Raw genomic sequence first — 23,677 nt, 5'->3', positions numbered from 1 at the left:
ATATGAGTAATACTCCTGGTTGAAGGAAGCACTCCTAAATTAAGGAGACCTCATTAAGAAAGGTGTCCCTCTGCTAACTAGTAGGAAACTGAGGCATGCAACACAGAAGCAGGGCAAAGCTTACTACTCAGCATTTCCCAGTGCTGTGCTCAAGCCGAATTGGCCCTTGGCCCTCCTGTATGCCTACACAATTACAGTAGTTGTGTAGGCATACAAGAGTCCCTCATTCATTTTAATCAATAACAATGCCCTAAATAGGAGAACAGGGGCAGAGGCAAGAATGGATATTTTTATTCTTCCTTAAATTGTTTTATCAGGAAAATTATTCATGCTATAAATTTGAAATTCCTGGCAGATGCTGGATTATTTGGGAAGTAGTGTTCAACATAACATACTGCATTCTATCCTGTAACATCTAGAGGCCAAATGTCCCCACCCCCCACGACAGAAGATGTGTTTGCTGACTAAGGATAAGAGATTCCCAGGAGGTCATTTGCTCATGATTCATCTTTGGTGGGGATTGGTGGTGTGGGAGGTAGCTTCTGATAAGAGGTCGTCCAGTGGTGACCATGCACAAGCATGCCTTGCAATAATGGATTCAGCTCAGACTCTAGCCTTTGGGACAACGTCTCTGATTCATCGTAGGTTCATTCCAGACAAAGTTTGCTTTGGGTGTTGTGTGTGCTGATTCAGTGTTTCTTACATATATGAGCCACACAAGATTGCGACAACCTCATTCCTTAGCTGAAATGGAAGAGCAGGTTCTTGCAGGGTCAGTGCAGGTGGCACTATCCAAAAGAGAGACCTTTCCTTGTTTCACTTTTCTTCACCCTTCCAGCTTAAGGGTGAAGAAATGTAATAAATAAATAAATAAATAAATAAATGCTACAGCAATAAAGAAGCCACCAGGAAAGCTGCTATCATGACAATATCCCCACACTACCTTCTGTTTACTTTAGGTGGTGAGGAGAACTGCCCCAAATTCAGGCAGCAAATTTCAGGCAGAAAAAGGCAGAAAATCCTTTTTTCTATTCCCCTGCCACCACCTACACTGATGTCTCCTTGTTCTTTTGTCCAGCAGGAAGCATGCTGTGGGGAGGGGGAGTAGGCAAGGGAAGATAGTCATAGAGGTGAGACTGGCGTTTTCCTTCCCGCATTAATATGCTGTCAGCAGCCTTGGAAGGGATGTCCCTGCAAGGTGGCCTATAAATAATGAAATGAATAAAAAGAAAATGTAACAATAACATGGTTCACATGACACAGTGGGTTATTGTGGGTGCACGTTGGGCATGTGCAGCTGCCATTTTGAAAATGCAGCCCCCAATCAGGGGTTCACTGTGGGTTATTCAAGGATTGTTTTTAAAAAAACCACACACCCTCAATTACTAGTAGGATTATGCGAGTGTTGTTTAACCCTTGAATAACCCATGATGGCCCGGCTTTGAGACTAAGGGTGTGTGGAGGCAATCCGTACTCAGTACCCTGGACACAGAGGAAATACAAGGGTAACATTGTGCAAATAATTTTGTGTGCAAAGTCTTTATTTGTATGTCCTTATTTTTATATATTGAACCCCTTGACATTAGAGAAAGTGAGCTTGCCAGACTTCCAATACAACATAAAACCAATCAGAGTATGCCTATGCAGGTTGTTTTCTTGTAATCTATCACTGAACAGTGCACAAGAAGCCAATGTGGTCTGTAGCCTGCTGCTGCCCACTTCTTGATTGCAGTGCCAAACCAGAAGTGGCAGAAAACATGCCTCTCTCCTGTAATAACTATGGTGAGGGCATAGAGGAAGAGCAACTGATTTGGTTTGTGCCACCTGCGTGCCACTGATCTTGTTAGTCCATTTGGATTAGCAGTATGCAGCATGCAGATAAGCACAGGCCCTTTGTTGGTTATGGGACCGTCACATCTAAAACTCACAAACCCCTTCATTTGAGGGTGCCCTTAGAACCTCATCAGCAAGAGACAATCTTCCCACAATTAATCTGCACAAATGCTTCACAGATATTTTTCTTCCTGAAGAGATAGTAGTAAAGACGACCAGATAAATTCATGTAGTGCAGTGTTTCTCAGATGTATTTTGTTCAATCTTGGAGTTTCCTCCACTCATGTATCAGTTCAGCATTAGCCACCTCATTAATTTCTTCTGCAAATGGTAGTTTCTGACTTGGTGTTACCATGGCTACTCCACAGCCCCATCACAACTGTCCCCCCACTTTTTCCTTTGGCAAAACACAGCCAAAGTTACTTGTGTTCATGGAAGCTTCATGTGTTGTATTGCATGACAGAGCTTTATTTTAGAAAAAGATAAAAGGTCTGAGCCCACAATCCCAAGAACAGGTAGCAGGTATATATGGGAAATGCTTGAAAACTAAATATGCAATAGTGTCTAAAAAACCAATCTGAGCTGACTTCATCAGTCATAGAGTTTGAAGGGACCCATGAAGATCATCAAGTCCAGGGGTGGGCAAATTGTGGCCCTCCAGAAGTTTTGACCTAAAACTCCCATCATCCCTCACCATTGGCTATGCTGGCTAGGGCTGATGTGAATTGTTGGCCAAAACATCTGGAGTATTCAGGGATGCTGTAGCAGTAACGGTCTTGCATCGGCAGGGGATGGACTCAGTGTTCTTTGAGGTCCCGGTCTGTAATTTCCAGAAATGACTCTTTTAGATGTGTCCATGCATGCATGGCTATGTATACCCACCTACCATAAAAGGCTGAATTCTGTGTGGTAAAGGTAGGTGCGAATCCACTTTTCACGTTAGTCTGCTCTTGCTCTTTTCTGCCAAAAGCAGATCTTTGCAAAGCTTATTATCTCACCTTTCATCAGTCTTATACAGGGGCAAGGTAGCCCAGGACAGCCAGTTAATCCCAGGACATTGGGACACACAGTCAGACCCTCCACATAAAAGTGCCCATGCTGCCATAAGTCAACGGCAGCTCCTGGAAATCTGCCTGCCTGCCTTTCCACCTGCTGTGGTTTAAGTTCTCTTTCAGCTCATATTTCTCACAGTCAGCCACAAAAGCATTGAAACCTACTCTTGCAATCCGTTCAATAAACTTTTGTCCCCACCCAAGCACTAAAGCAGCCTTGTTATGAATGGGAAACACAAGAAGGGGAAGCGTGAGAGCTAGAGCTACTTCTAGTGAAAAGCTGTGAACAATCATCGGCAGAGATTACTTCGCGCATGAATGCAGCAACATTCTAACAGATGGTAACTGAAGCTACAGATGGGAGACATTTTGAATCAATATTATGAATGTTGTGGACTGGTTGCTAATAATTCTGATAGCACTTTTAACATGTAACGTGCTTTGTAATTCATATCAAGTTCATGTTCACAAGGGAGCAGGGGGACAAGGCAGAGCATAACCACAGAAGGTTGTGCACCTACTCTCTGCTTGGGACACATGGTGGTTTGGGATAGTAGGAAGTGGACTATTAGATGAGCACATGCAGCTACCTTATATCGAGGATGGCATGTGGTCTATCTCAGGAAGAAGTCTGTTCCCACCCCTCTAACTGAAAATAACATAGACTGTCTGGCTTTTTCTGCATGCAAAACATGTATTTAATACATAAGAACCCTTCTGTAGCAAACCAAGGATCCATCTAGTCCAGGGGTAGGGAAGTTGTGCCCATCCAGATATTGTTGGACTACAACTCCCATCAGCCCCAACCATTTGCCATGCAGGTTCCCCACCTCTGTTCTAATCCAATGCCCTATTTTAAATATTAGCCATCCCAGTGCTTGTGGGAAATCCTCAAAGCCCCAGGGCCAGTGTCTGCAGTAGGCATGGTTGAGCATCTGCCAATGCCCCACACCACAGCAGAGCCCACTGCAAATAGCCCCCTGGATGTGCTCCTCCTCTTCACCATTGTAACCTACTCGCTCTGCCATCTACCACTCGCTCTGGCCCCAACAACAGTGGTGGTGAGAAGGAGGAGCAGAAGGTGCTACTGCCTACTTGCTCCTTGGCTTTCTGTGTGTCAAGCGAGCAAGTTGTAGCAGTGATAAGAAAGACCATGTTTGTTCCCAGCATCATATTGAGAGTCCTATTGCAACTTGGTATCATAGCTGGCTAATAGTATTTGATAGGCTTATCCTCCATCAATTTGTCTAATCCGAAATAAGTTATAGTGGTCAGAAATTTATTAGATTGTAAGCCTATGCGGCAGGGTCTTGCTATTTACTGTGTTATCTGTACAGCACCATGTACATTGATGGTGCTATATAAATAAATAATAATAATAATAATAAAGAAAGCAAAAAGATGTGGATTCTCTTCCCTCTGCAGCTATAGACATACAATTATAACCACTGAATCCAGGCTGCCCAATCTTATGTCTTGCTGCATCAGCAAACCATTGTAGGACCACACATTACAAGGCCTAAACGGCCATAGCTTTGACCAACAACCTAGACATTGACTCAGAAGAGGGTACTGTCACAACCCCAGCCCTGAGTAGTAATAGATACTGATGCAGAAGACATGGAGAGCACACCTGTTCCCAGGGGACCCAAACATAAATCTGTGTTGTATCAAAGAAGCTGACCCATCAGACATCTGAACTACAGAAGATCCTTTCTGCTGAATATATCATAGACTGTACCTGGGATTGCCAGGATAAATAACCTGTAAGCAGTATGTTCCTTAAAACCAGTTCCCTGAGAACATGAGCAGGAGGTTGCTATTGTACTCATACCTTGCTTGTAGACCTCCCAATGGCATCTGGTTGTGCATTGTGGGAACTGAATGCTGGACTAGATAGGTTTGATCCATCATGGCTCTTTTCTTATATTCTTACATGATCCCAGGCCAACTGATTCCATCTCTTTGATCTAGTTTCTCCTTGTGGAGGTCTTGGCAGCTACAACCAGCTCTCTGTTGCATCCTGTCAGCTGCCATGTGCCTCCTGTCAGTCTCCAAGGGTTTTATCTCCCACTAACCCACAACCTTTGACCAGCTGATGGCCCAGTACCACTAGAAGGAGCCTCATTTCACTCTGGTGCACCAGTAGCACTCTGTGCTATCAGTAGTCTCCTTACTCCGAACACGGCAAAATGATACTGCTTGTGCTGCTTCAGCTACTACCATCATCATACACTTAGTAAGTGAGGAATTATGGTTCTGTAGGATCAAGTTGCCTGGCAAGTTAATGTAGCACAATCTCATCTACTATCTCATATGCAACTGTAATGAGTGAACCATAATCTCTCCATCAGGTGTGTAAATTAAAGGAATGCTGTTGACCCATCTCTGCAAGCCACAATTAGATCTGCAGATGAAAGTTGTCAGATACTGGGAGAGAGTTATTATTGTTGTTAATTCCCCATGATCCTGCTCCATACACTTTACTCACCTATAACTTCCAGCCTATCTATTTCTTCTATTCACCCATCACTCTGATTATCGCTGCTTCATTTCCTCATAAACAATGTACACTGACTATCCAACCACTTCAAATCCTTCCACAGAAGGATTTTCATCAAACCTTCGTTACACATTGATTTCTTCTGTCATAAGCTCTTCGGAGCATGAATCTTAACAACCTTGCCCAGTTAATCAGCATCATACTCTGCTATTGACATCTACGAAAGATACTATTAAGGACATGCCTTTGACTGGATTCACCTCAGGACTGGCTCAAGGCATGGACGTGAGACAAAGATGTACCTTTCTGAGACCCATGGTTCCCAGAGTAATATGATGAGGTCAGGGTCTGTGCTTTGGGGACTATGATAAATAGACAAAAACATGTAACTGGATGTAATGATGTCAGCCTGAGTTTTATGGGTGGCCTCCAGGAGGAGCAGCAGGAAGAGAAACTTCAACTATTGCTTCTAAGGAAGATGTTTACAAGCTCCACATTCATCAGAAAGCTAAAGGCAGCTCTTTGTGCTGAGTCCCACTCACAGGAACACAACACCTCATCATATTTAAGGTCTCTCCATGTCTTGAGAAAACTGGGAAGGAAAAGGAACATAGGAAGCTGTCTTATGCTGAGTCAGACCATTGGTCCATCTAGCCCAGTATTGTTAACACTGACTGGCAGCAGCTCTCCAGGGTTTCAGGCAGGAGTCTCCCCCTGCCCCCCCCCAGCCCTACTTGGAGATGCCGTGGATTGAACCTGGGACTTTCTGTGTGCAAAGTAGGTGCTCTATACTGAGCTGAATTCTGCAAGTCCAAATAGTCCAAATAATTCTGTAATTTCATCCTAGTTGCCACTAATTCAACTCCCATCACCCAGCCAATGCAGTCCTAGGTAAAGCTGGCTGTGGATGCTGGGAGGGCACCAAGTCAAACAAGGCTAGGTTAACTAGTTGCTAAGGCTGTTTCTACACAAGGCATTTATCATGCACTCATTCTTACTCATGGAAGTTTGCAGTCCCTTTTCACAATGCTGACATATCGTAGCACCATCTACTGGCTGCATAAATGAAACATATGGAACTTGCTCACCAAAGGAAATGGGGGGGAAAGGGGGAAGTATGCCACGTGCTGGGCTTGACGAATCCAAGGCTGGAGTTAAAATCGCAGGAAGAAACATTAACAATCTCAGATATGCAGATGACACCACTTTGATGGCTGAAAGCGAGGAGGAGCTGAGGAGCCTTATGACAAAGGTGAAAGAAGAAAGTGCAAAAGCTGGGTTGCAGTTAAACCTCAAAAAAACCAAGATTATGGCAACCAGCTTGATTGATAACTGGCAAATAGAGGGAGAAAACGTGGAGGCAGTGACAGACTTTGTATTTCTAGGCGCAAAGATTACTGCAGACGCTGACTGCAGCCAGGAAATCAGAAGACGTTTACTTCTTGGGAGGAGAGCAATGACAAATTTTGATAAAATAGTTAAGAGCAGAGACACCACACTGACAACAAAGGTCCGCATAGTTAAAGCAATGGTATTCCCCATAGTAACCTATGGCTGCAAGAGCTGGACCATAAGGAAAGCTGAGCGAAGGAAGATAGATGCTTTTGAACTGTGGTGTTGGAGGAAAATTCTGAGAGTGCCTTGGACTGCAAGAAGATCAAACCAGTCCATACTCCAGGAAATAAAGCCAGACTGCTCACTTGAGGGAATGGTATTAAAGGCAAAACTGAAGTACTTTGGCCACATAATGAGAAGACAGGATACCCTGGAGAAGAGGCTGATGCTAGGGAAAGTGGAAGGCAAAAGGAAGAGGGGCCGACCAAGGGCAAGATAGATGGATGATATTCTGGAGGTGACAGACTTGACCTTGGGGGAGCTGGGGGTGGCGACAGCCGACAGAAAGCTCTGGCGTGGGCTGGTCCATGAAGTCACAAAGAGTCGGAAACGACTGAACGAATAAACAACAAAACATGTACTATGCTGATTGTAATGCTAGAAGACACCGGAAGATGAAGCCCCGGTAAGGGATTTTTGCTTCAAATGTAGAGAAGCCCTAAAAGTGTATTACTGTTCAGCAACTGCTGCTTTCACAGGATACAAAATAACCAAATCCCTACCCCCACCCCTCCATTGCTATAACAGAGCTGCTCAGATATTTTGAGGCATGAGGGAATAACTGAGTGAAGCAGACAGGAAGGATAGGCCTGGGTGCCAAATGATGCGTAGAAACTTCCTATGCAGTGAAGATGCCTCCAGAAAGAATGTTACTTCCCTTTGCTTAAACTGGCTGGCATTCCTTATTCTTTTTTTATTATTATTATTATAGTTTCACAATGCAGTTGACAACCCATTCCCCCACACATGTGATTCTCCACATGCTGGATTATCCTTGGAGAGAAAAGTGCTGTTATTATTATCCAGATGAATCCCTACATAAATGCCAACAGCTGCGTTCTTCCTTGAGCAGCTAGTCAATCCTCAAGGAAAGTATTGACTTAGAGTTGCTTCTGGGATACCATTTCAAGAAGCAGTGGCCCCTGAAAAGCTTGAATAGCACAAGGATGCCCTCCTACTGCAACATTTCTTGAACTCTGTTGTACTGAGAGACACTCTATGCTGATTTGCTTGCCCTTTGTTGTTGACTACATATTCCTACATTAGCATGGCCCTATTTGGAACTGCTCGAATGCCTTATAAATGAAAAGCCAACTCCTTCAACATGCCAATCAGTGGTAGCACCTTGGCTGATAAATATCTCCGTGATATGGATAATACAGAATCTAACAATGCCTACCCACTACCTACACATTGCCTTTCCTTTCTCCGGTGTGTTTACAGCTCCATCGGAGTGCAGAAGGAGATGAGTTCCTATTCAGTGTTTGGAGATGGATTCCTATTCCATCTTTGCTATGGAAACAGCCTTCTACTTTTTCCAATTGTGCCATGGTGTTCTTGAGGATCACCTGATTGCATATTGTGGACCACTGGTGATGCCAAGACCAAATGTGCATTTTACACAAAGCAACCTGCTTCTGTTGATTTATTGCTACTGTGATCAGCACCCCTGCTTTCAAATCCCTTTCATTGAGCAGGGCCTGAAACCAGCCAGGGCAGTAGCCAGAAATAGAAAGAGACTTAATGGAATTCAGAAAAGAATCAAAGAGTAAGGAAACCTTGGCTGCATTCAGTGAGCAAGCAGGCACAAAGCTTGGGCTCATGTCCTTTTTGCTGGTTTCCCAAACGCAGCTGGTTGGTCACAGTGTGAACAGAATACTGGGTGAGATGGACACTACGTCTGATCCGGTATGGTTCTTCTTATGTGCCTGCCTCGACTGAAGCACAGAATGGATCCACATCCACATCACCATTGGAGCCACCAGCCTCCACTGGTTCCAAAGAGTGGGTGCCACCACTTTGTGCATTGTATTGATTAGAAAGGGCAAGAAATAGATTTAGTATAGGGCTGTGCACGGACCCCCCGATCTGCTCCGGACCCCGATCCGCAACTTCTGGATTGGGTCCGCTCCACTCCGCATTGATCCGCCTATGGTCCGCTCTGCTTCGCTTCGCTGTGGAGCTCCGGATCTGAATCGGAGTTCCGTTCCCCCCATAGACTTGCATTGAAATCCAAATACCTATAACTTTTTTCCTGTTAATGTTAGAAACATCAAAATCGCCACCATGAGAGCTTATCTATGTATCCACCTTCATGCCCAGTTGGAAGGAAATCTGAGCCTCCACTGATTTGTGGGGAATTTTTGAAAATCCTATACCCCATTTTCAGAAATGGGATTTACTCTGATATTTTTACAGATACAAACTTGAAAGTGGGCACTCTAACAGATGCCATCTAGATCCACATTCATGGTAAGTTTCAAGCAAATCTGAGCATGCCCTGATTTTTGGCGATTTTTTTTCGTTTTAAGCATCACCCCCTAACACCCAGTCACACCCCTTTCTAGAACTCTACCAGTTTTCACATTAGAAACCTCAAAATTACCATCATGAGAGCTTATCCATGTATCCACCTTCATGCCCAGTTGTAAGTCAATCTGAGCCTCCACTGATTTTTGGGGAATTTTTGAAAATCCTACACGCCATTTTCATAAATGGGATTTACTCTGACATCTTTCCATACCTGCCCATAAGGATCCATTGCAAAGCGCGTGCCCATAGCAATCAATAATAGCACAGAATTCTCCATAGAGAAACCATAGGGCTCAATTGCAAAGCGCTTGCCCATAGCAATCAATAGGACAGATGATTTGAGGCAATAAAGGTTTTTTTCTCAATAAGGATCTTCATCTCAGGTGAAACACTTTAAAAATGTACACACACACCAAGAAATCTTAAACAGGGTGAGCACGCAATGCAGCTGCCTTTTATCACAAGGAAGGATACCCTGAGTCAAAGCAAGACACGCACAAACCATCCCTGTGGGGCAGGCACAGAGGAGGACAGGCAGCATGCCCCTGTAGCACTGGGAGCAAGCATGCCAGAGGCTTGTGGGGTTGAACCACAAAGCCCATCATCTAGTACATCTCCCAGGCACCAGGAGGGCAGAGAGGCAGGCAGAGATGTATGACTATGCCATAGATTTGTAAACCGCCCAGAGAGCTTCAGCTATTGGGCGGTATAGAAACGAAATAGATAGATAGATAGATAGATAGATAGATAGATAGATAGATAGATAGATAGATAGATAGATCTATTGATCTATGGGGAAGTAAGTCCCAGCAGATACCCCACAACAACAGCACCCAGGTGGAGGCGGGAAGGCAGGCATGCAGCAGACATTTCTGGGAGCACAAGTAAGTGAGCCAAGGATTGCTTCAAACCGTCCCTGTGAGGCGGGAACAGCACAGAGAGATGCCTTTTCTCTTGCATCTCATAATTAATAGGGGGCTAGGAGGATAAGAGTAAAGCTTTGTGATCCTTGCTTCAGAGTTGATTGACTGCACTGTGATCACAGCCATTATTAAACAACAACAACAATAATGTTAATAATAGCAGTACTAATATTAATAATATTATTAATATTAATCACAACAACAATAAGAAGTTGAACCACAATGAAAGCCTGCCTGACTTCACTGAAGAGGGAAATCCAGGAGAGCTTGGGCTATGGGGTGGTATATAAATTTAATAAATAAATAAATAAACACAGGAGGGGTGGAATTAAAAGCAGCGGTGTTGCTGAATCACAACAACAAGAAGATTTTTTTTTTAAAAAAGGCTATGTCTCTCTTTTACCAGTAAGAGGAAAGTGGATGTGCCCAAGGGGAGGGGGAACTGTTATGCCAATTTGACTGCTCCTGTCTAGGTACCAATCTTTGAGAAGCTGCATCACACTTCAACTCGTGGTGTTCCTTGGCTTCTCCAATGGCTAACCTTTGGAGGGTTCTGACAACCCTCCAAAGGCAGGAGTGTCCACTGGGCACATCCACATGCCCTCTGAACATCATCCCCTTGCACCACAACTATTCAGTTGTTCACCAAGGTTAGGGTGGGTAGCAGTGCTGTGTTTCCTATCTGTTATTTATTTACTTGGCCATTTCTTTTAGATCTTCTATGATCACCTGATTTTTAATAGTTAATGGTATGTTCAGTTTGCTTGTATGTAAAATTTTTATTTGCTGGAATGGTCTATTGACCGCAATAAACTGTTGTTGTTGAACTTAGTATATGATTTAAGGTTGTGTTTGTGTGTTTGGTGGGGCTGCTGTTTCAAAAAACACTGGAAAAAGTCAGTTCAGACAAAGAAAAGAAAGTTACCCAGTATCCGAAGTTACTAAGTATCCCGTTTTGCTTATTACTCCCCTCCAACATTAGGATTGGAGGATGCTTCATCAGGTGATCACGAATGGGAGTTGAATCTGCCTCTCATTCCTTCAAAAAAACCTTACCCCCTCCCACTTTTAGCCATTCTAAACAAATTAATAGCAAGCAAACCACAGGATGAAATAGTCTGAACATCTCCACAAATTACCTCCAACCACCACTCTTTAAGCACAGTAAGTTTCAGGGATGTGGGTTTCAAAACAAAAAAGTTATACGCTAATCTTTTCCGCAATGCAATCCTATGGGGAAAAATATCCAAAATGGTGGGCGGAGCGCTCCACGAAAAGCAGATCAATTAGCTTGTGGTCGCTTCTCTTCGCTACGCTTTGCTAACCCCCCGACTCACTTCTCCTCCACCTATAACGGAGGCGAAGCCCCCGACTGGCTCTCGCTTCTAAGAACTGAAGAGAAGCAGATCACAGCCCTAATTTAGTACCCATTAATTATTCAAGAGACACACATTTGTGCTTGTGGAAGGGAGGGGGGAATTTGGCTTGACATTTAAAGTCAGGGACTAGTCTCTCCTTTTAAAAGGAATGGAGGAATTCTGTGTTCTGGTGACCACTCTTGTCTAGTCCTCACTGTGTTCAAAAGAGTCATCCTCAGTGTTCCAGCTGAACAAAAACAAAACACCATGTGCTGGGAGAAAAAAACTTGATATTTTCCAGGAAAAGGGTAAGTTTGCAGGTTTAAGCAGAAAGTATGCAACACATTTCTCTCTCTCTCTCTCTCTCTCTCTCTCTCTCTCATCCTGCTCCAACCCTTACAAGGGCCGGGAGTGTGCGACTCCCATCCCAGCCTCCCCCTCAGGAGAGGGTGTTGACGTGAGTTCGCTTGGAAGAGAAAAACCGCAACAGCGCAAGTCTACACTTGACTTGTGTTGCTTGCTGCTCCTGCTGCCGCCAGTGCTGAGATTCGTTAGCATCCCAGGTGCCTTAATAATCTGGCAATAACTAGATTCCTCCTTAGGGGAGACTAAGGGCCAAAACAGATGTGCGTATATTTGGTAAACACACACTCATTGGTTTGGCTAAAAGGAAGGGGTGAGAGTAATTAAGTACGGAGTGTAGGGGGGGATGGGAATTCAATCCAACCCTTTTCTGCATTACCTGTGTGGAAGACTCTATCCTCACCCCCAGTCAGCTCAATGCATTTCTGGTATTGGAGCCAGCCTGGGGTCATGGGGAGAGTGGAAGTTAAAGCGATGGATCATGGGGAGATAAGGTGGGGGGGGGACACACAAGTTTTGCTCCCATCCCCTGCACACACACCATTCCTTATAGCCAAACTGGCAAGCGCATGCTTAGCATCATGTGTCTGGTTTGGCCCCAATTCAAGTCGGAGGCTCCTCCCAGCTCATGTATCCTGCAAAGCTCCATGGTTTTACAGTGTCAGCCCCTTTTTGGTAGGGTGACCATATGAAAAGGAGGACAGGGATCCTGTATCTTTAAAAATTGCATAGAAAAGGGAATTGTCAGCAGGTGTCATTTGTATGCATGCAGCACCTGGTGAAATTCCCTCTTCACCTCAACAGTTAAAGCTGCAGGAGACCTGCCCTGTTGACCAGATACAAAATTTTATGGATTTTTTTCTTCCAGCACCCATGCTTTTCTTTGCAGGAAGCTTGCGGTATGTAGGCCAAGTGCTGTGAATCCCTAAACCATTCTCCTCTTGTGTGGCTTGGAGGCAGCTGTAGATATATCTTAATAAAACATGCAGCATTGACTTAAGATGCCAAGTATGCTCTGGGAATGTACCCTCCAGTGGGAAATATGGCCAAGTCTGGCAATGGCTAAGATTCTCATGTGCAAGTTAAGTCTTGTGTACAAGGCCTGTGGCTGGCCACACCCAGCCACAGAGTCTGGGAACCTTCCTCCAGCCATCCTGCTATATAAGGAAACTCATAGCTGCAATACATCAGGTGGGTGCCTAGGAAGCATCTAACTTTATCCTTAGTGGTGTAAGGGTTCTTCCAAGCACATGGGTCGTAGTGCTAATAAAACATTGATTTTTCCTCAGTACAGAAGTGCAGTTGAGTTTCCACACTACTGTGAGATTTGGAGCATCATCAGATGGGGGAAATCACGTTTCCCTACCATCGTTTTGCCTCCTGCTTCTATCCCACTATAGGGACAAGCAGCTTCCTCTTTCTTCACACAAGGAAGAAAGAGGAAGCAAGCAACCACCACATGGCCCATTTTTATCGCACTGCTTCTCCTGCACACAGCAGGAAATGGCGGCATCTTTTGTCACAGCCAAAGGAATCAGATTTTCCGGGACTTTTTTTGTGACAGAAAAACAAGCTGAAGGAGCAGGAGGTGTGTGGGAGGCGGACGGCATCGTGAAAAGGACCCACAAAAATCCAGGAGTGGCCAGTAGTGAGCATGCGATAAAACGCTCGTCTGATGAAAGGGATAGTGCCTTTTGTATGTGTATATTCCACTACATTCTGTCCTCACCAGTACTCTTAACGCAACACAACCTTCTGCAACCTTGTGCCCTCCAGAAGTGTTAGGGTGTAACTCCCATCATGCCCATGCTGCTTGGGGATGAAGGGAGTTGTAGTCCTTATCATTACTCTTCCATGATTTGAGTGGGTAGTGACTTTACAGACAGCTGAACATAACCCAGCTCAGCACATGTTCACTATACCCTTTGTAGTGGGTGCTATTTTTATTGTCCTTTTTTTCTAAATCTATCTTTTAAGTAGTGCTAAAGCGCTATGATAAAAAATGGCACTCGCCGCAAAGGTTATACAGAATGTGTGCTGAGCTATGATAGATTCCCTTACCTGGCAGGTCACTGCCCGCATCAAAAACACACCTCTTATAAAGAACAGTATCCACACTGTGTTACTATTCCATCTTTCTCAAAAGCATTGGACTTCCTCTAGTAAGAAAAAAGACAGAAGTCTTTGACCAGGGAGGACCTAAGACATTTTTTCTGCCTGAGGCTGAGAATGAGATGGCACCCTATCCTATTCCACATAGAGAAGCTGAATGAACCGGCAGTTCAATATTTCAACACTGATGATGGGGCCTTGTCCTCCATCACACTTGAAGGCCACAGGCTAGCTTAGAGGGTGCAGGGGAAACGGTGTGGTTCAGCGCTCTTTCCTCAAATTCCTTGCTGCCTAATGGCAGTGCCATCCCTGGACGTAGCACTTGGAAAATACAAGAGGGTTACAAATCGATGCCAACACTGTGTGGACCTCTTGTGAAATGTAAGTGAATAAGCCACGGCGATTCCACAATAAATTCTCACCTGGAAGCAGCCTAAACCTTTTGCTACTACTGTAGGGCTTGTAGCCTCACACTACCTCCTTTAACGACACTCGTTTAGTACTGCCCCCCCCCCCCGGTGATTTTGTCTGTACCTCATCTTTAAATAGATAATTTAACTCTAATATAATTTATTAGAGTTATTAACTCTAATATAACTCTAATTATTAACTCTAATATATTAGACTCTATTTATTATTATTATTATTAATATATTATTAATTATATTATTAATAATTATTAACTCTAATATAATTTATTCATGCTATCTTAAGAACTCTCCAAAGTAGAAAGAAAACACTCCCATGCCTTGCCCGAAATGCAAAGAAAACCATTTTGACCATGCAGTCATCCCCTCAACGCAGACGGGGGAAAGCTACTGTGTGAACTAAGCAGGAAAAACTGCCAGGGGAGCAGTAGCACACTCTGGATGGGACTGCAGAGTAAGGTCATGCCCAAAGGAGACCTAAAAATGGGGTTGCGAGGCTACAGTCCCTTGTCCGCTAATGGAAGATTCCATCAACCACTGTAGCAAATGTCAAAATGAATGAATAAGACGTGAACATTTCAGCATGCAGCTTACAGCAGTACTTCCACACCATCACGGAACCTCATGAATGTACACCATAGCCGCCATGCCCACTTGCTTTGGGCAATGTTTATTCTGCAAGTAGGGAGGCTGAGACTTAGGCCTAACCCACAACAGCCATTTATCCTGGGGTCAACTTGAGGTCGTCCCTGTGCGTCCAAATGATGCACAACTGATCCCAGGGTCAACCAGGGACGACCTCTCAGGTGTCCCGGGATAAATGGTACTGCACTCATCTGGATTTTTCCCGCGGTCCCGGGACAACCCCGAGATCCGTGTTGCAGTGCTCCACTCGCTCCTGGGTCCTCCCTCCTCCCTGTGAGTAGTGGGGCTCACCAAACGGGCATGGAGCTCTGCAGGGGGAGTCCGTGCCCATCGGGGGGGAGGGGGGAGCATTTTCACCTTCCCAAGGATTTTCTTTTTTAAAAAACTTACTTCTGGCGCAGGATCGCGCCCGTGCAATTGTGCAAAATCTCCTCTCTTAAGAAAAACAAAACACCACCACGCCAGAATGTCCCCCTTCAGTTCTGGGATGATGCGCTGGTGTTTGGACCCTGGCAGATGATCCCAGAAGTGGTAAAGCCCGAGATCCTCCCCCCCATGAGTCCCAGAAGGCCTCAAGGTGTAGATGAGGACTTAGATTAACTCCTGCTGCACCTGTCTCTTTAAGGTTGCATCTGCAGCAAATGCAACCTTAAAGAAACAGTGCAGGGAGGATTTTGGTAGAGGCGACTTCTGATGAAATTTGCTTCTGATTTAAATCTCCTCCCATCGTTCTCCCCAGACCAGCTAGTCCTGCTCTGCTATCTATTGGCACAGTCTGCCATTTAAAAAAGGCACAATATCCAACATGTAAGCTGGGGATATTGGTCTTCTCTACATTAAGAAAAAATCCCATATCCTTATCAGGTTTTCTTCTTGCAGGTTTTCTTTCTTCTACACTTTTTGGCAGTTTCCTCTGTGGGGAAGTTCTATATGTTCCATTTATACAGCTAGAAGATGGTGCTGTAACATTACAACAATATTCTACTATCCCATTTATTACTGCATTTTCAGCGAGTTAAATCATGGTGGAATAAAGCTAAAAACAGCAGGAGAGGCACCAGAGGAGGATGACATCCTGAAAAGGAGCCACAAACTTCAGTAAGCAACTGATCTTGTTCGTACTACATAAGCTCAGTGTGAAGGAGCCCATGTGTACCAGGCATCATCTCTGCAAACTCATATTCCCAAGTCTGTGCTTATGGAGGTAATAAGGATGTGTGGGTAGCACAGAGGCCTTGCTGAGAAGCACTGAAAGGTAGGAGGGTTGTTTTACTCCTCTCATGTCTGCTGATTATCTTCTGAAAATGCCAGTCCCCGGGTATTTCTCTCCATGTTACACCAAGTCTTGGTCCCTGGTTGGCAGCTGGTTGGCCATTGTGTGAACAGAGTGCTGGACTAGGTGGACCCTTGGTCTGATCCAGCATGGCACTTCTTATCTTCTTATATTCCTTTGTTCCCCATATCCAATCTATAGTCAAGTCATATTAAGTCTCCCTCCCAAAATTGCAAAAATCTGGCTTTTCCTCTCTGTCCTCTTGGCAAAAACTCTGGTCGACTCATGCAGACTTTTTTTTAAGGGTAAAAGAACCCTCTCAACCACCCTACTCTTCCATCCGTCCCATTGTTCATCTTTCTCTCGCTCTCAACACAAAAAAGAGCAACCAGAATTCTTGTTTGGCTCCAAAGTTTATCAGGATGGATGACAGGGCTAAGGGGAAAACCACTGTTGCAGGGCTGTTAAAGAGACAGAAGATGTTCTTCAGGTGACAATGTAGGGCCTATCACGGGGCGGGGGCGGCGGCGGCATTTGGCTTGGGCCTCATAATCACGGAGGTCCTCAAATTTAGACTTGACATTATCTCCAAATGAAGTTAGACATACAAAGAGATAAACTGACAGGATTGAAAGAAGATGTTCATCGTACATCTTCAACTTGTGTCCTATTACTGACTGTGGTGCACTGAAATTATTATTATTATTATTATTATTATTATTATTATTATTATTATTATTATTACTGTATAAATCCTGTAATTATCTTGTGAATAGCACAATTATATTGTAGGATATTGCTGTCTGTGGTGGAACATTTAAAACAAAATTCAGTCTATAGCTAATGAGTGACATAGAATTTGCCCAGAAAAAAAAGCTAGAAAAGGACTTGTTAAATAAAGGAAAGAACACTTATTAGAAATAATTGGATTGTGTGTGCGTGCATGTGTGTTAAAAGCATTAATTTGTTAAATAGAAACGTTTAAAATATACCATAGTTTTTGTAACCCTGTTTTGGCATTTCTTCATATATTTTTTAATATACCAAGAGCATAAAAAAAAATGGAAGTGGCTCAGGCCTTTCTCAGCCTCGGAGAGAGTCTGTCTTCCAGACTAGGCTTTTAGCCTGCAAGTACCCTGCTTTAAACATGGGATGTTATGGGGTGGGGGTGGATGGGGGGTCTGGATGTTATCCTGGTCTCCCATTTGTGACCTTCCTGGTTTTCTCACCACATCTTCCACCCTTTTTCCTACCTGAAAAAATCTGTCAGGGGTGGGGTGGGGGGAGGGAGGAAAAAGTGTACAATGCCTTTTGATTTGTAGTGCTAGGAGTTGCATGTCTGGAAACACCTTGTATTATAAAACAGCAGACTCTAAACAACACAATCTAAAAAAGTATAGTTGTCTGTCAGCACTATAGCACGAAGACCGTGAAACCTGATAGCACAAAAAAATTCCTCAATTTCCCCAACTAATATGAAATGGATCCTGAAGCCATCTCTTCCCTCCAGTCCAGTGGCAGGTTCAAGACCTTGTCCACTCAAGGTGTCATCTCATGAAACCTTCTGCTAGTAGGGTCAGAATGCAGTTTTGATGGGATCAATGCAATTTCCCCTAATAATGTTTTAAATAGTTGGAGAAGGTCAATGCTGCTCATTGAAGGGCAGTATAATCTGGGCATAATCTGAAGTTATGAAAACACACTTAGAGGGACCAGAGAAAACTGAGTTGAGAAGGAAAGACATGTGTCATGGTGGGGCACACATGCATGAATGGAGGCACTGGGAAGCCCCAGAACTGTCACCGCATGAGGTTAAATAGGCCAATTACAGACCTTTTTACTTTACAGTTCAAAGTTGTGGTGAATTTATAGTACTCATAAGAGCAATGCCTTTTCTGCCCTGGCAAGAAGAGTGTGGAGAAGAATGCAGATTTTTCAGTCAAGACTGTGGTTGGGTGAGTTTTCTTTCCAGTACAATCCTGTTTATATTGCACCCTAACAAAGCACCTCAGGATGAGTTTCTCTGCCATAACTGCAGTTATCTCTTGATAATCTGCACAGGTGAAACTGCTGTCATGAATAATTATCTCATCATGTCAAGCTTTCACCTAACACAGAGAGACAAATTGTTAGGTGATAACACTGGTCAGGGCCAGGTTTGAGGAAGCCCTCAGGAAGATGTCCTCTGCCCCTACCCCTCTGCATCACCCTGGTGGCTCACCCAAAGTAAACTTACCAGGAGTGGATGGGAAGTGGGGACAGATGGGAACAGGTGGTAGCAGTTGTTCTGGAATTTGGCAGCATCTGCAGCATACTGTTTAGACGAGCCATCTCCCACAGTGTTAGACAGCAGACCTGAGGCCATGAGGTGTTTGGTCAAGTCCCTGGCCTAGCCCTTGTTTGCATGCTGGAGGTTTCAGATTACAATGACCATCATCCCTGACTATTGGCCATGCTAGCTGAGGCTATTGGGAGTTGCAATCCAAAACAACTGGAACATAGAAGGTTAGGGAAGGCTATTTTCATAGAATCCTAGAATCCTAGAATAGCAGAGTTGGAAGGGGCCTACAAGGCCATCGAGTCCAACCCCCTGCTCAATGCAGGAATCTACCCTAAGGCATCCCTGACAGATGGTTGCCCAGCTGCCTCTTGAATGTCTCTAGTGTGGGAGAGCCCACAACCTCCCTAGGTAACTGATTCCATTGTCGTACTGCTCTAACAGTTGGTAAGTTTTTCCTGATGTCCAGCCGGAATCTGGCTTCCTTTTAAACCAAAGCTCTTGTTTTATGTCTATTGGGACTCTTCCCTTCTGGGAGCATTATTTACTGACTTTGTATTTCTGGGCGCAAAGATTACTGCAGACACTGACTGCAGCCAGGAAATCAGAAGACGTTTACTTCTTGGGAGGAGAGCAGAGCAGAGACACCACACTGACAACAAAGGTCCGCATAGTTAAAGCAATGGTATTCCCCATAGTAACCTATGGCTGCGAGAGCTGGACCATAAGGAAAGCTGAGCGAAGGAAGATAGATGCTTTTGGACTGTGGTGTTGGAGGAAAATTCTGAGAGTGCCTTGGACTGCAAGAAGATCAAACCAGTCCATACTCCAGGAAATAAAGCCAGACTGCTCACTCGAGGGAATGGTATTAAAGGCAAAACTGAAGTACTTTGGCCACATAATGAGAAGACAGGATACCCTGGAGAAGAGGCTGATGCTAGGGAAAGTGGAAGGCAAAAGGAAGAGGGGCCGACCAAGGGCAAGATGGATGGATGATATTCTGGAGGTGACAGACTTGACCTTGGGGGAGCTAGGGCTGGCGACAGCCGACAGAAAGCTCTGGCGTGGGCTGGTCCATGAAGTCACAAAGAGTCGGAAGCGACTGAACGAATAAACAACAACAAAATATTAGGGTTACCACTGAATGATGTTCAAAATAGAAGACAATGCCAAGGACAACAGGTCTGGGGATTGAATGGGTTATGAAGTGTGTGGATATGCAAATTAGATGTGTTAAATTAGTATGCCTCATTTGTGTGCTATCTAAGAGGTATTTTTGTTTCTGTAATGTGGAGGCTGTGACAAGCAAGATGAACTGGAAATATCTGTTTCCCTCTTCTTTACTGTTTCCTTTGTTTGTCAATAAGGTCAGAGATTTTATCTCAAAGGCCAGAACAATGCAAAAGATTGCTTTTTACCAATTTCTCCACAACTATAAGGATTAGAGAGGTAGTTCCTTTTTAAAATTAAAGATTAGATTTTGGGCCAGGTGATAAAGTACCAGAACACCAGATGGAAAAACTGGTTTTTGGATAATCACTAGATTTCTGGGCATTAAGGCTCTGCCACAGCCTTTATCTTCAGTGTCCCAGGCTATTTTGCCCCAAAATAGAGGATGTCACAGGATGCTGGACATATATCGAGCTTCTTTATATGAACGATTTATTGCACACTCATGATTGGCCACTCACGGAAGATTGTGAGTCATTTATATGATGTTGTGAATGACCAGGGCATCTCTACCATATCCTTTAGAAATTCCACTATGAAAGAACCACTTTTAAAGTGTTAATAGCTAGGGAAAAGCAGGATCTTCTGCTACTAGATGGAGCTGTCCCAATGGAAGTGAACAGAGGGGAAGTATTCAGCTCAAAGCATGTGGTTGCTCCTTTCCATCTATGTAATACACCCCATAACAATCGCACCAAAAAAGCAGGAAGCACAAATGCCCCAGGTAAGCAACGTGGTTCCCCTTAACGTAAAGACACTTATCATTGCAACAAAAGAAGGGGCAGGGACTTTTCTCCCAGGCCTTGTGGAAAGGCTCTCAGTGGGACTGATAAATAATATCTATACTTTGTATAAGTCCCCATACCTTCGTTACCTTGGTAGAGATGGAACTTGATTCCCCCCCTTCTGCTGATATCCCCAGATTTGCAATTGTCCTGGGGAGGGGTTTGGCCAGCAGGGCTGGGATTCCAAGTTGCAAGGTGTGGAAAGAACACACAGAATGAATAAATCCTTCAAACCCACACCTACCAACATAGCCGCTGGCACATGCAAATTACAGAATACGTAACAGTAAACAAGTTTGAGGAGCACCAACTTGTCGTGAAACCTTTTTGGCTTAATGAATATTTGCCAGTCTGTTCCTGAGCATAAGCTGTATCTGTCACTGTCACTCATCACCAGGAGTTCCCTCGCTTCTTTGACCAATGCCCACACCCTCCATACTTGCTACATCCCTTTGGTCTCTTCTTTCTGCTCCTATTCCTTAGCCTTGATAGTAATTATTTTATTCATCCGCACAACAGCTCTATGAAATGCATTGTTCATATTCCTACTTTATAGATGGGAAATTGAGGCCAAGAAAGAATTGGTTGCCCAGGTCTGCAGAGAGAGTGTGATGTTCAACAGTGCTCTGAACCTACCCTATTTCTGTGACTCCTGCCACTACCACCATTCTGCTGTGGCAAAGCAGAGTGTGTTTACACTGTTACTCTCCCTTTCATTTTCAAATGAAAATTCTAACTCCTTGGCCCAGATTTTAAAGCATTTCCACCTATATAAATTATCTGTCAGAGTAAGTGGTGTTACTCATGTCAAAAATGTCTTGCCAGACTGAATAAAGGGTTTATAATAATAAGTGGAACATTTTTACTAGAATGTAGGAATATCTTTATGCTCCACAGTTATCTTATTGTTAATTTATACAACATTTGCAAGTGTATATAAACTACATTTCTGTTTTCATCTCAAACAGATTCTCAAAATCTCCTCTGTGGCCTATTATTAAGAACATAAGAACTCACTTGTTGGATCAAACCATAGATCCAGCTAGCCTGCTTCTAATACCTTTTATGGATGGACAGATTTGTTAGTTTCATTCTTGCAGAGATCATCAGGTTGTCAGAGTTAAGCTTGTTCTGAGCCACTTCCGTGTAAGTTTGCAAACTTTTTGTTTGGAAATCCACACTTTCTAATGCACATTTCCCCCAAATATACATGCTTCTGCACACATCTTTCAAATATATGCATTTCCAAGAATTTCTCCATTGATGTAATGCAGATTTGTTTGCACTTTTCTTTAAAGTATGCATTTTGTATGCAGTTCCTCTAATATATACATTTTTGTGTGCATTTTTCCCTGACGATGCATCAACAAGATTGAAAGGGTGGTGAATTTTGGATGGGAGGCAGTCTCTTATTGGCTCATGAGGTGCAAATTTGGTGAATTTGCATAAAAATCTCAAGGGAACAAATTTCTTGCCCATTCCTAACATCCACTTATGGGGAACACACAAGCAAGGCATGACCATGGCGGCAAACCATGTTGTTTGCCCCCAGCACTTAGAGGCATATGGCATCTGCACTAGAAGTCCACTAAGGCAGCCTTCACCAACCTAACATCCTCAAGATGTGTTGGACTGCAACTCCCATGGCTATTGGCCATGCTGGCTGGAAATGATGGGAATTGCAGTTCAACACATCTCAAGGACATCAGGTTGGGGAAGGCTTGAGTACTAGCCACTGGTAGAACTACCTTCCTCCATGGTGTTCTCTGATCCATTTAAAAAGCCATCGAAACTAGGGGTCATTCCCACATTTCATAGCTGTGAATTTCATACATTAATTATACATTGTATGGAGAGACGTTATCTCATTTGACAGGAGAGGAATTGTGACTGGGAAACTGAGACTTGCATGCAGCCACCCATTGCATTTATGGCTGATGTGGGATCGTTTAATACAGGTTCACGTACGTCACTGCCAGAACACACAACCTCTTAACAGGATCACAGGATCTTTGAGAACATGAAATCCCCTTGCTCCTAGTGGAATGAAGCTCTCCTTGAGCCTGCATAAATAGATGAGCCATCTATTTATGCAGAAAATCACAATAATAGATCTCAAGCCTTTCTCTATATTTTTTTTCAGGAGCCAAAGATGTCTTCTGCCTGCTAACAACTTGTAAGGCAGCCATGAGTTGTGTGCAGCCTGATTCCTGGTGTTTTTACTCAGAAATAGATCCCATGGAGTTCAACGTGGCTTTCTCCCAGGTAAATGTGCTTCAGACTGCAGCCCTAGTGGCATTTCCCAAACAGGCTTCTACATTCCCCCATGGGAACACAAATTGAACTGCTACACTTCTTACTAGAGGCAGCGTCAAAAGGTATTACACACTGCAGCCCAGCACTTGCTTATAGTATGCCAACACTAGCTGCATTAACTTCTCCTTATCAACCTCTCCTAGACTGAAAGAAAGCAAGGGGAGAGAGGGATTGAGAGAGGGAGAGAGAGACAGAGAGAGAGGGAGGGAGAGGGAGACCTACACTGCTTGGCATCCTGGACCGTTTGTTCCCCTGTAGCATCCTTTCAGTCATGATGGAGGCAATTTCCCACGTGCCTTGGCCCAGGGCTGTTGAGGTCCCACAGGCTGACGACTGGGCAGATATTTCCTTCTTCAAGCAGCCTGGACAATTAAACTCTCACTGTTGAGTAACTGTCAGTGCTACAATGGGCTGGGCTCAGCTGGGCTGGGCTGGGAGCTAAAAGCTAGTCCCACCCACTGATGTTACCCAACCGGTTCATTTTCATTCATTGTTGATTAAAAAAAAACAGGCAAAAGTTTATAAAAGCCGCTAAGACAAGTTTGTACTCTCTAGGCCCAGGGAAGGAGCTCATCTTGCAGAGCAGCAGCAACAGCAGCTGGCTCCTAGGTGAGCCTTGGCTACCGTGTGGGCTCCTGCTAGCCAAACCAG

The 23,677-nt window shown here is 44.1% G+C and overlaps 1 protein-coding gene across 1 annotated transcript in view; it reads right to left on the bottom strand.

Annotated features, from left to right (window-relative positions):
• The window catches only part of PKP3 (plakophilin 3), a 73,536-nt gene extending 50,113 nt beyond the window's left edge, over positions 1-23,423 (bottom strand). Inside the window, exon 1 of the mRNA XM_063117056.1 lies at positions 23,249-23,423. Within this exon, the coding sequence (XP_062973126.1) occupies positions 23,249-23,299 (51 nt within the window). The 5' untranslated portion in view covers positions 23,300-23,423. The remainder of the gene's footprint in view (positions 1-23,248) is intronic.
• Between the last annotated feature and the right edge of the window lie 254 nt (positions 23,424-23,677).

This window comes from Elgaria multicarinata, chromosome 2 (assembly GCF_023053635.1).
Source record: "Elgaria multicarinata webbii isolate HBS135686 ecotype San Diego chromosome 2, rElgMul1.1.pri, whole genome shotgun sequence".
In the NCBI taxonomy this organism is placed as follows: Eukaryota; Metazoa; Chordata; class Lepidosauria; order Squamata; family Anguidae; genus Elgaria; species Elgaria multicarinata.
The sequence above is the reverse complement of the archived record's forward strand: the minus strand, read 5'-3'. Positions and strand labels throughout refer to the sequence as shown.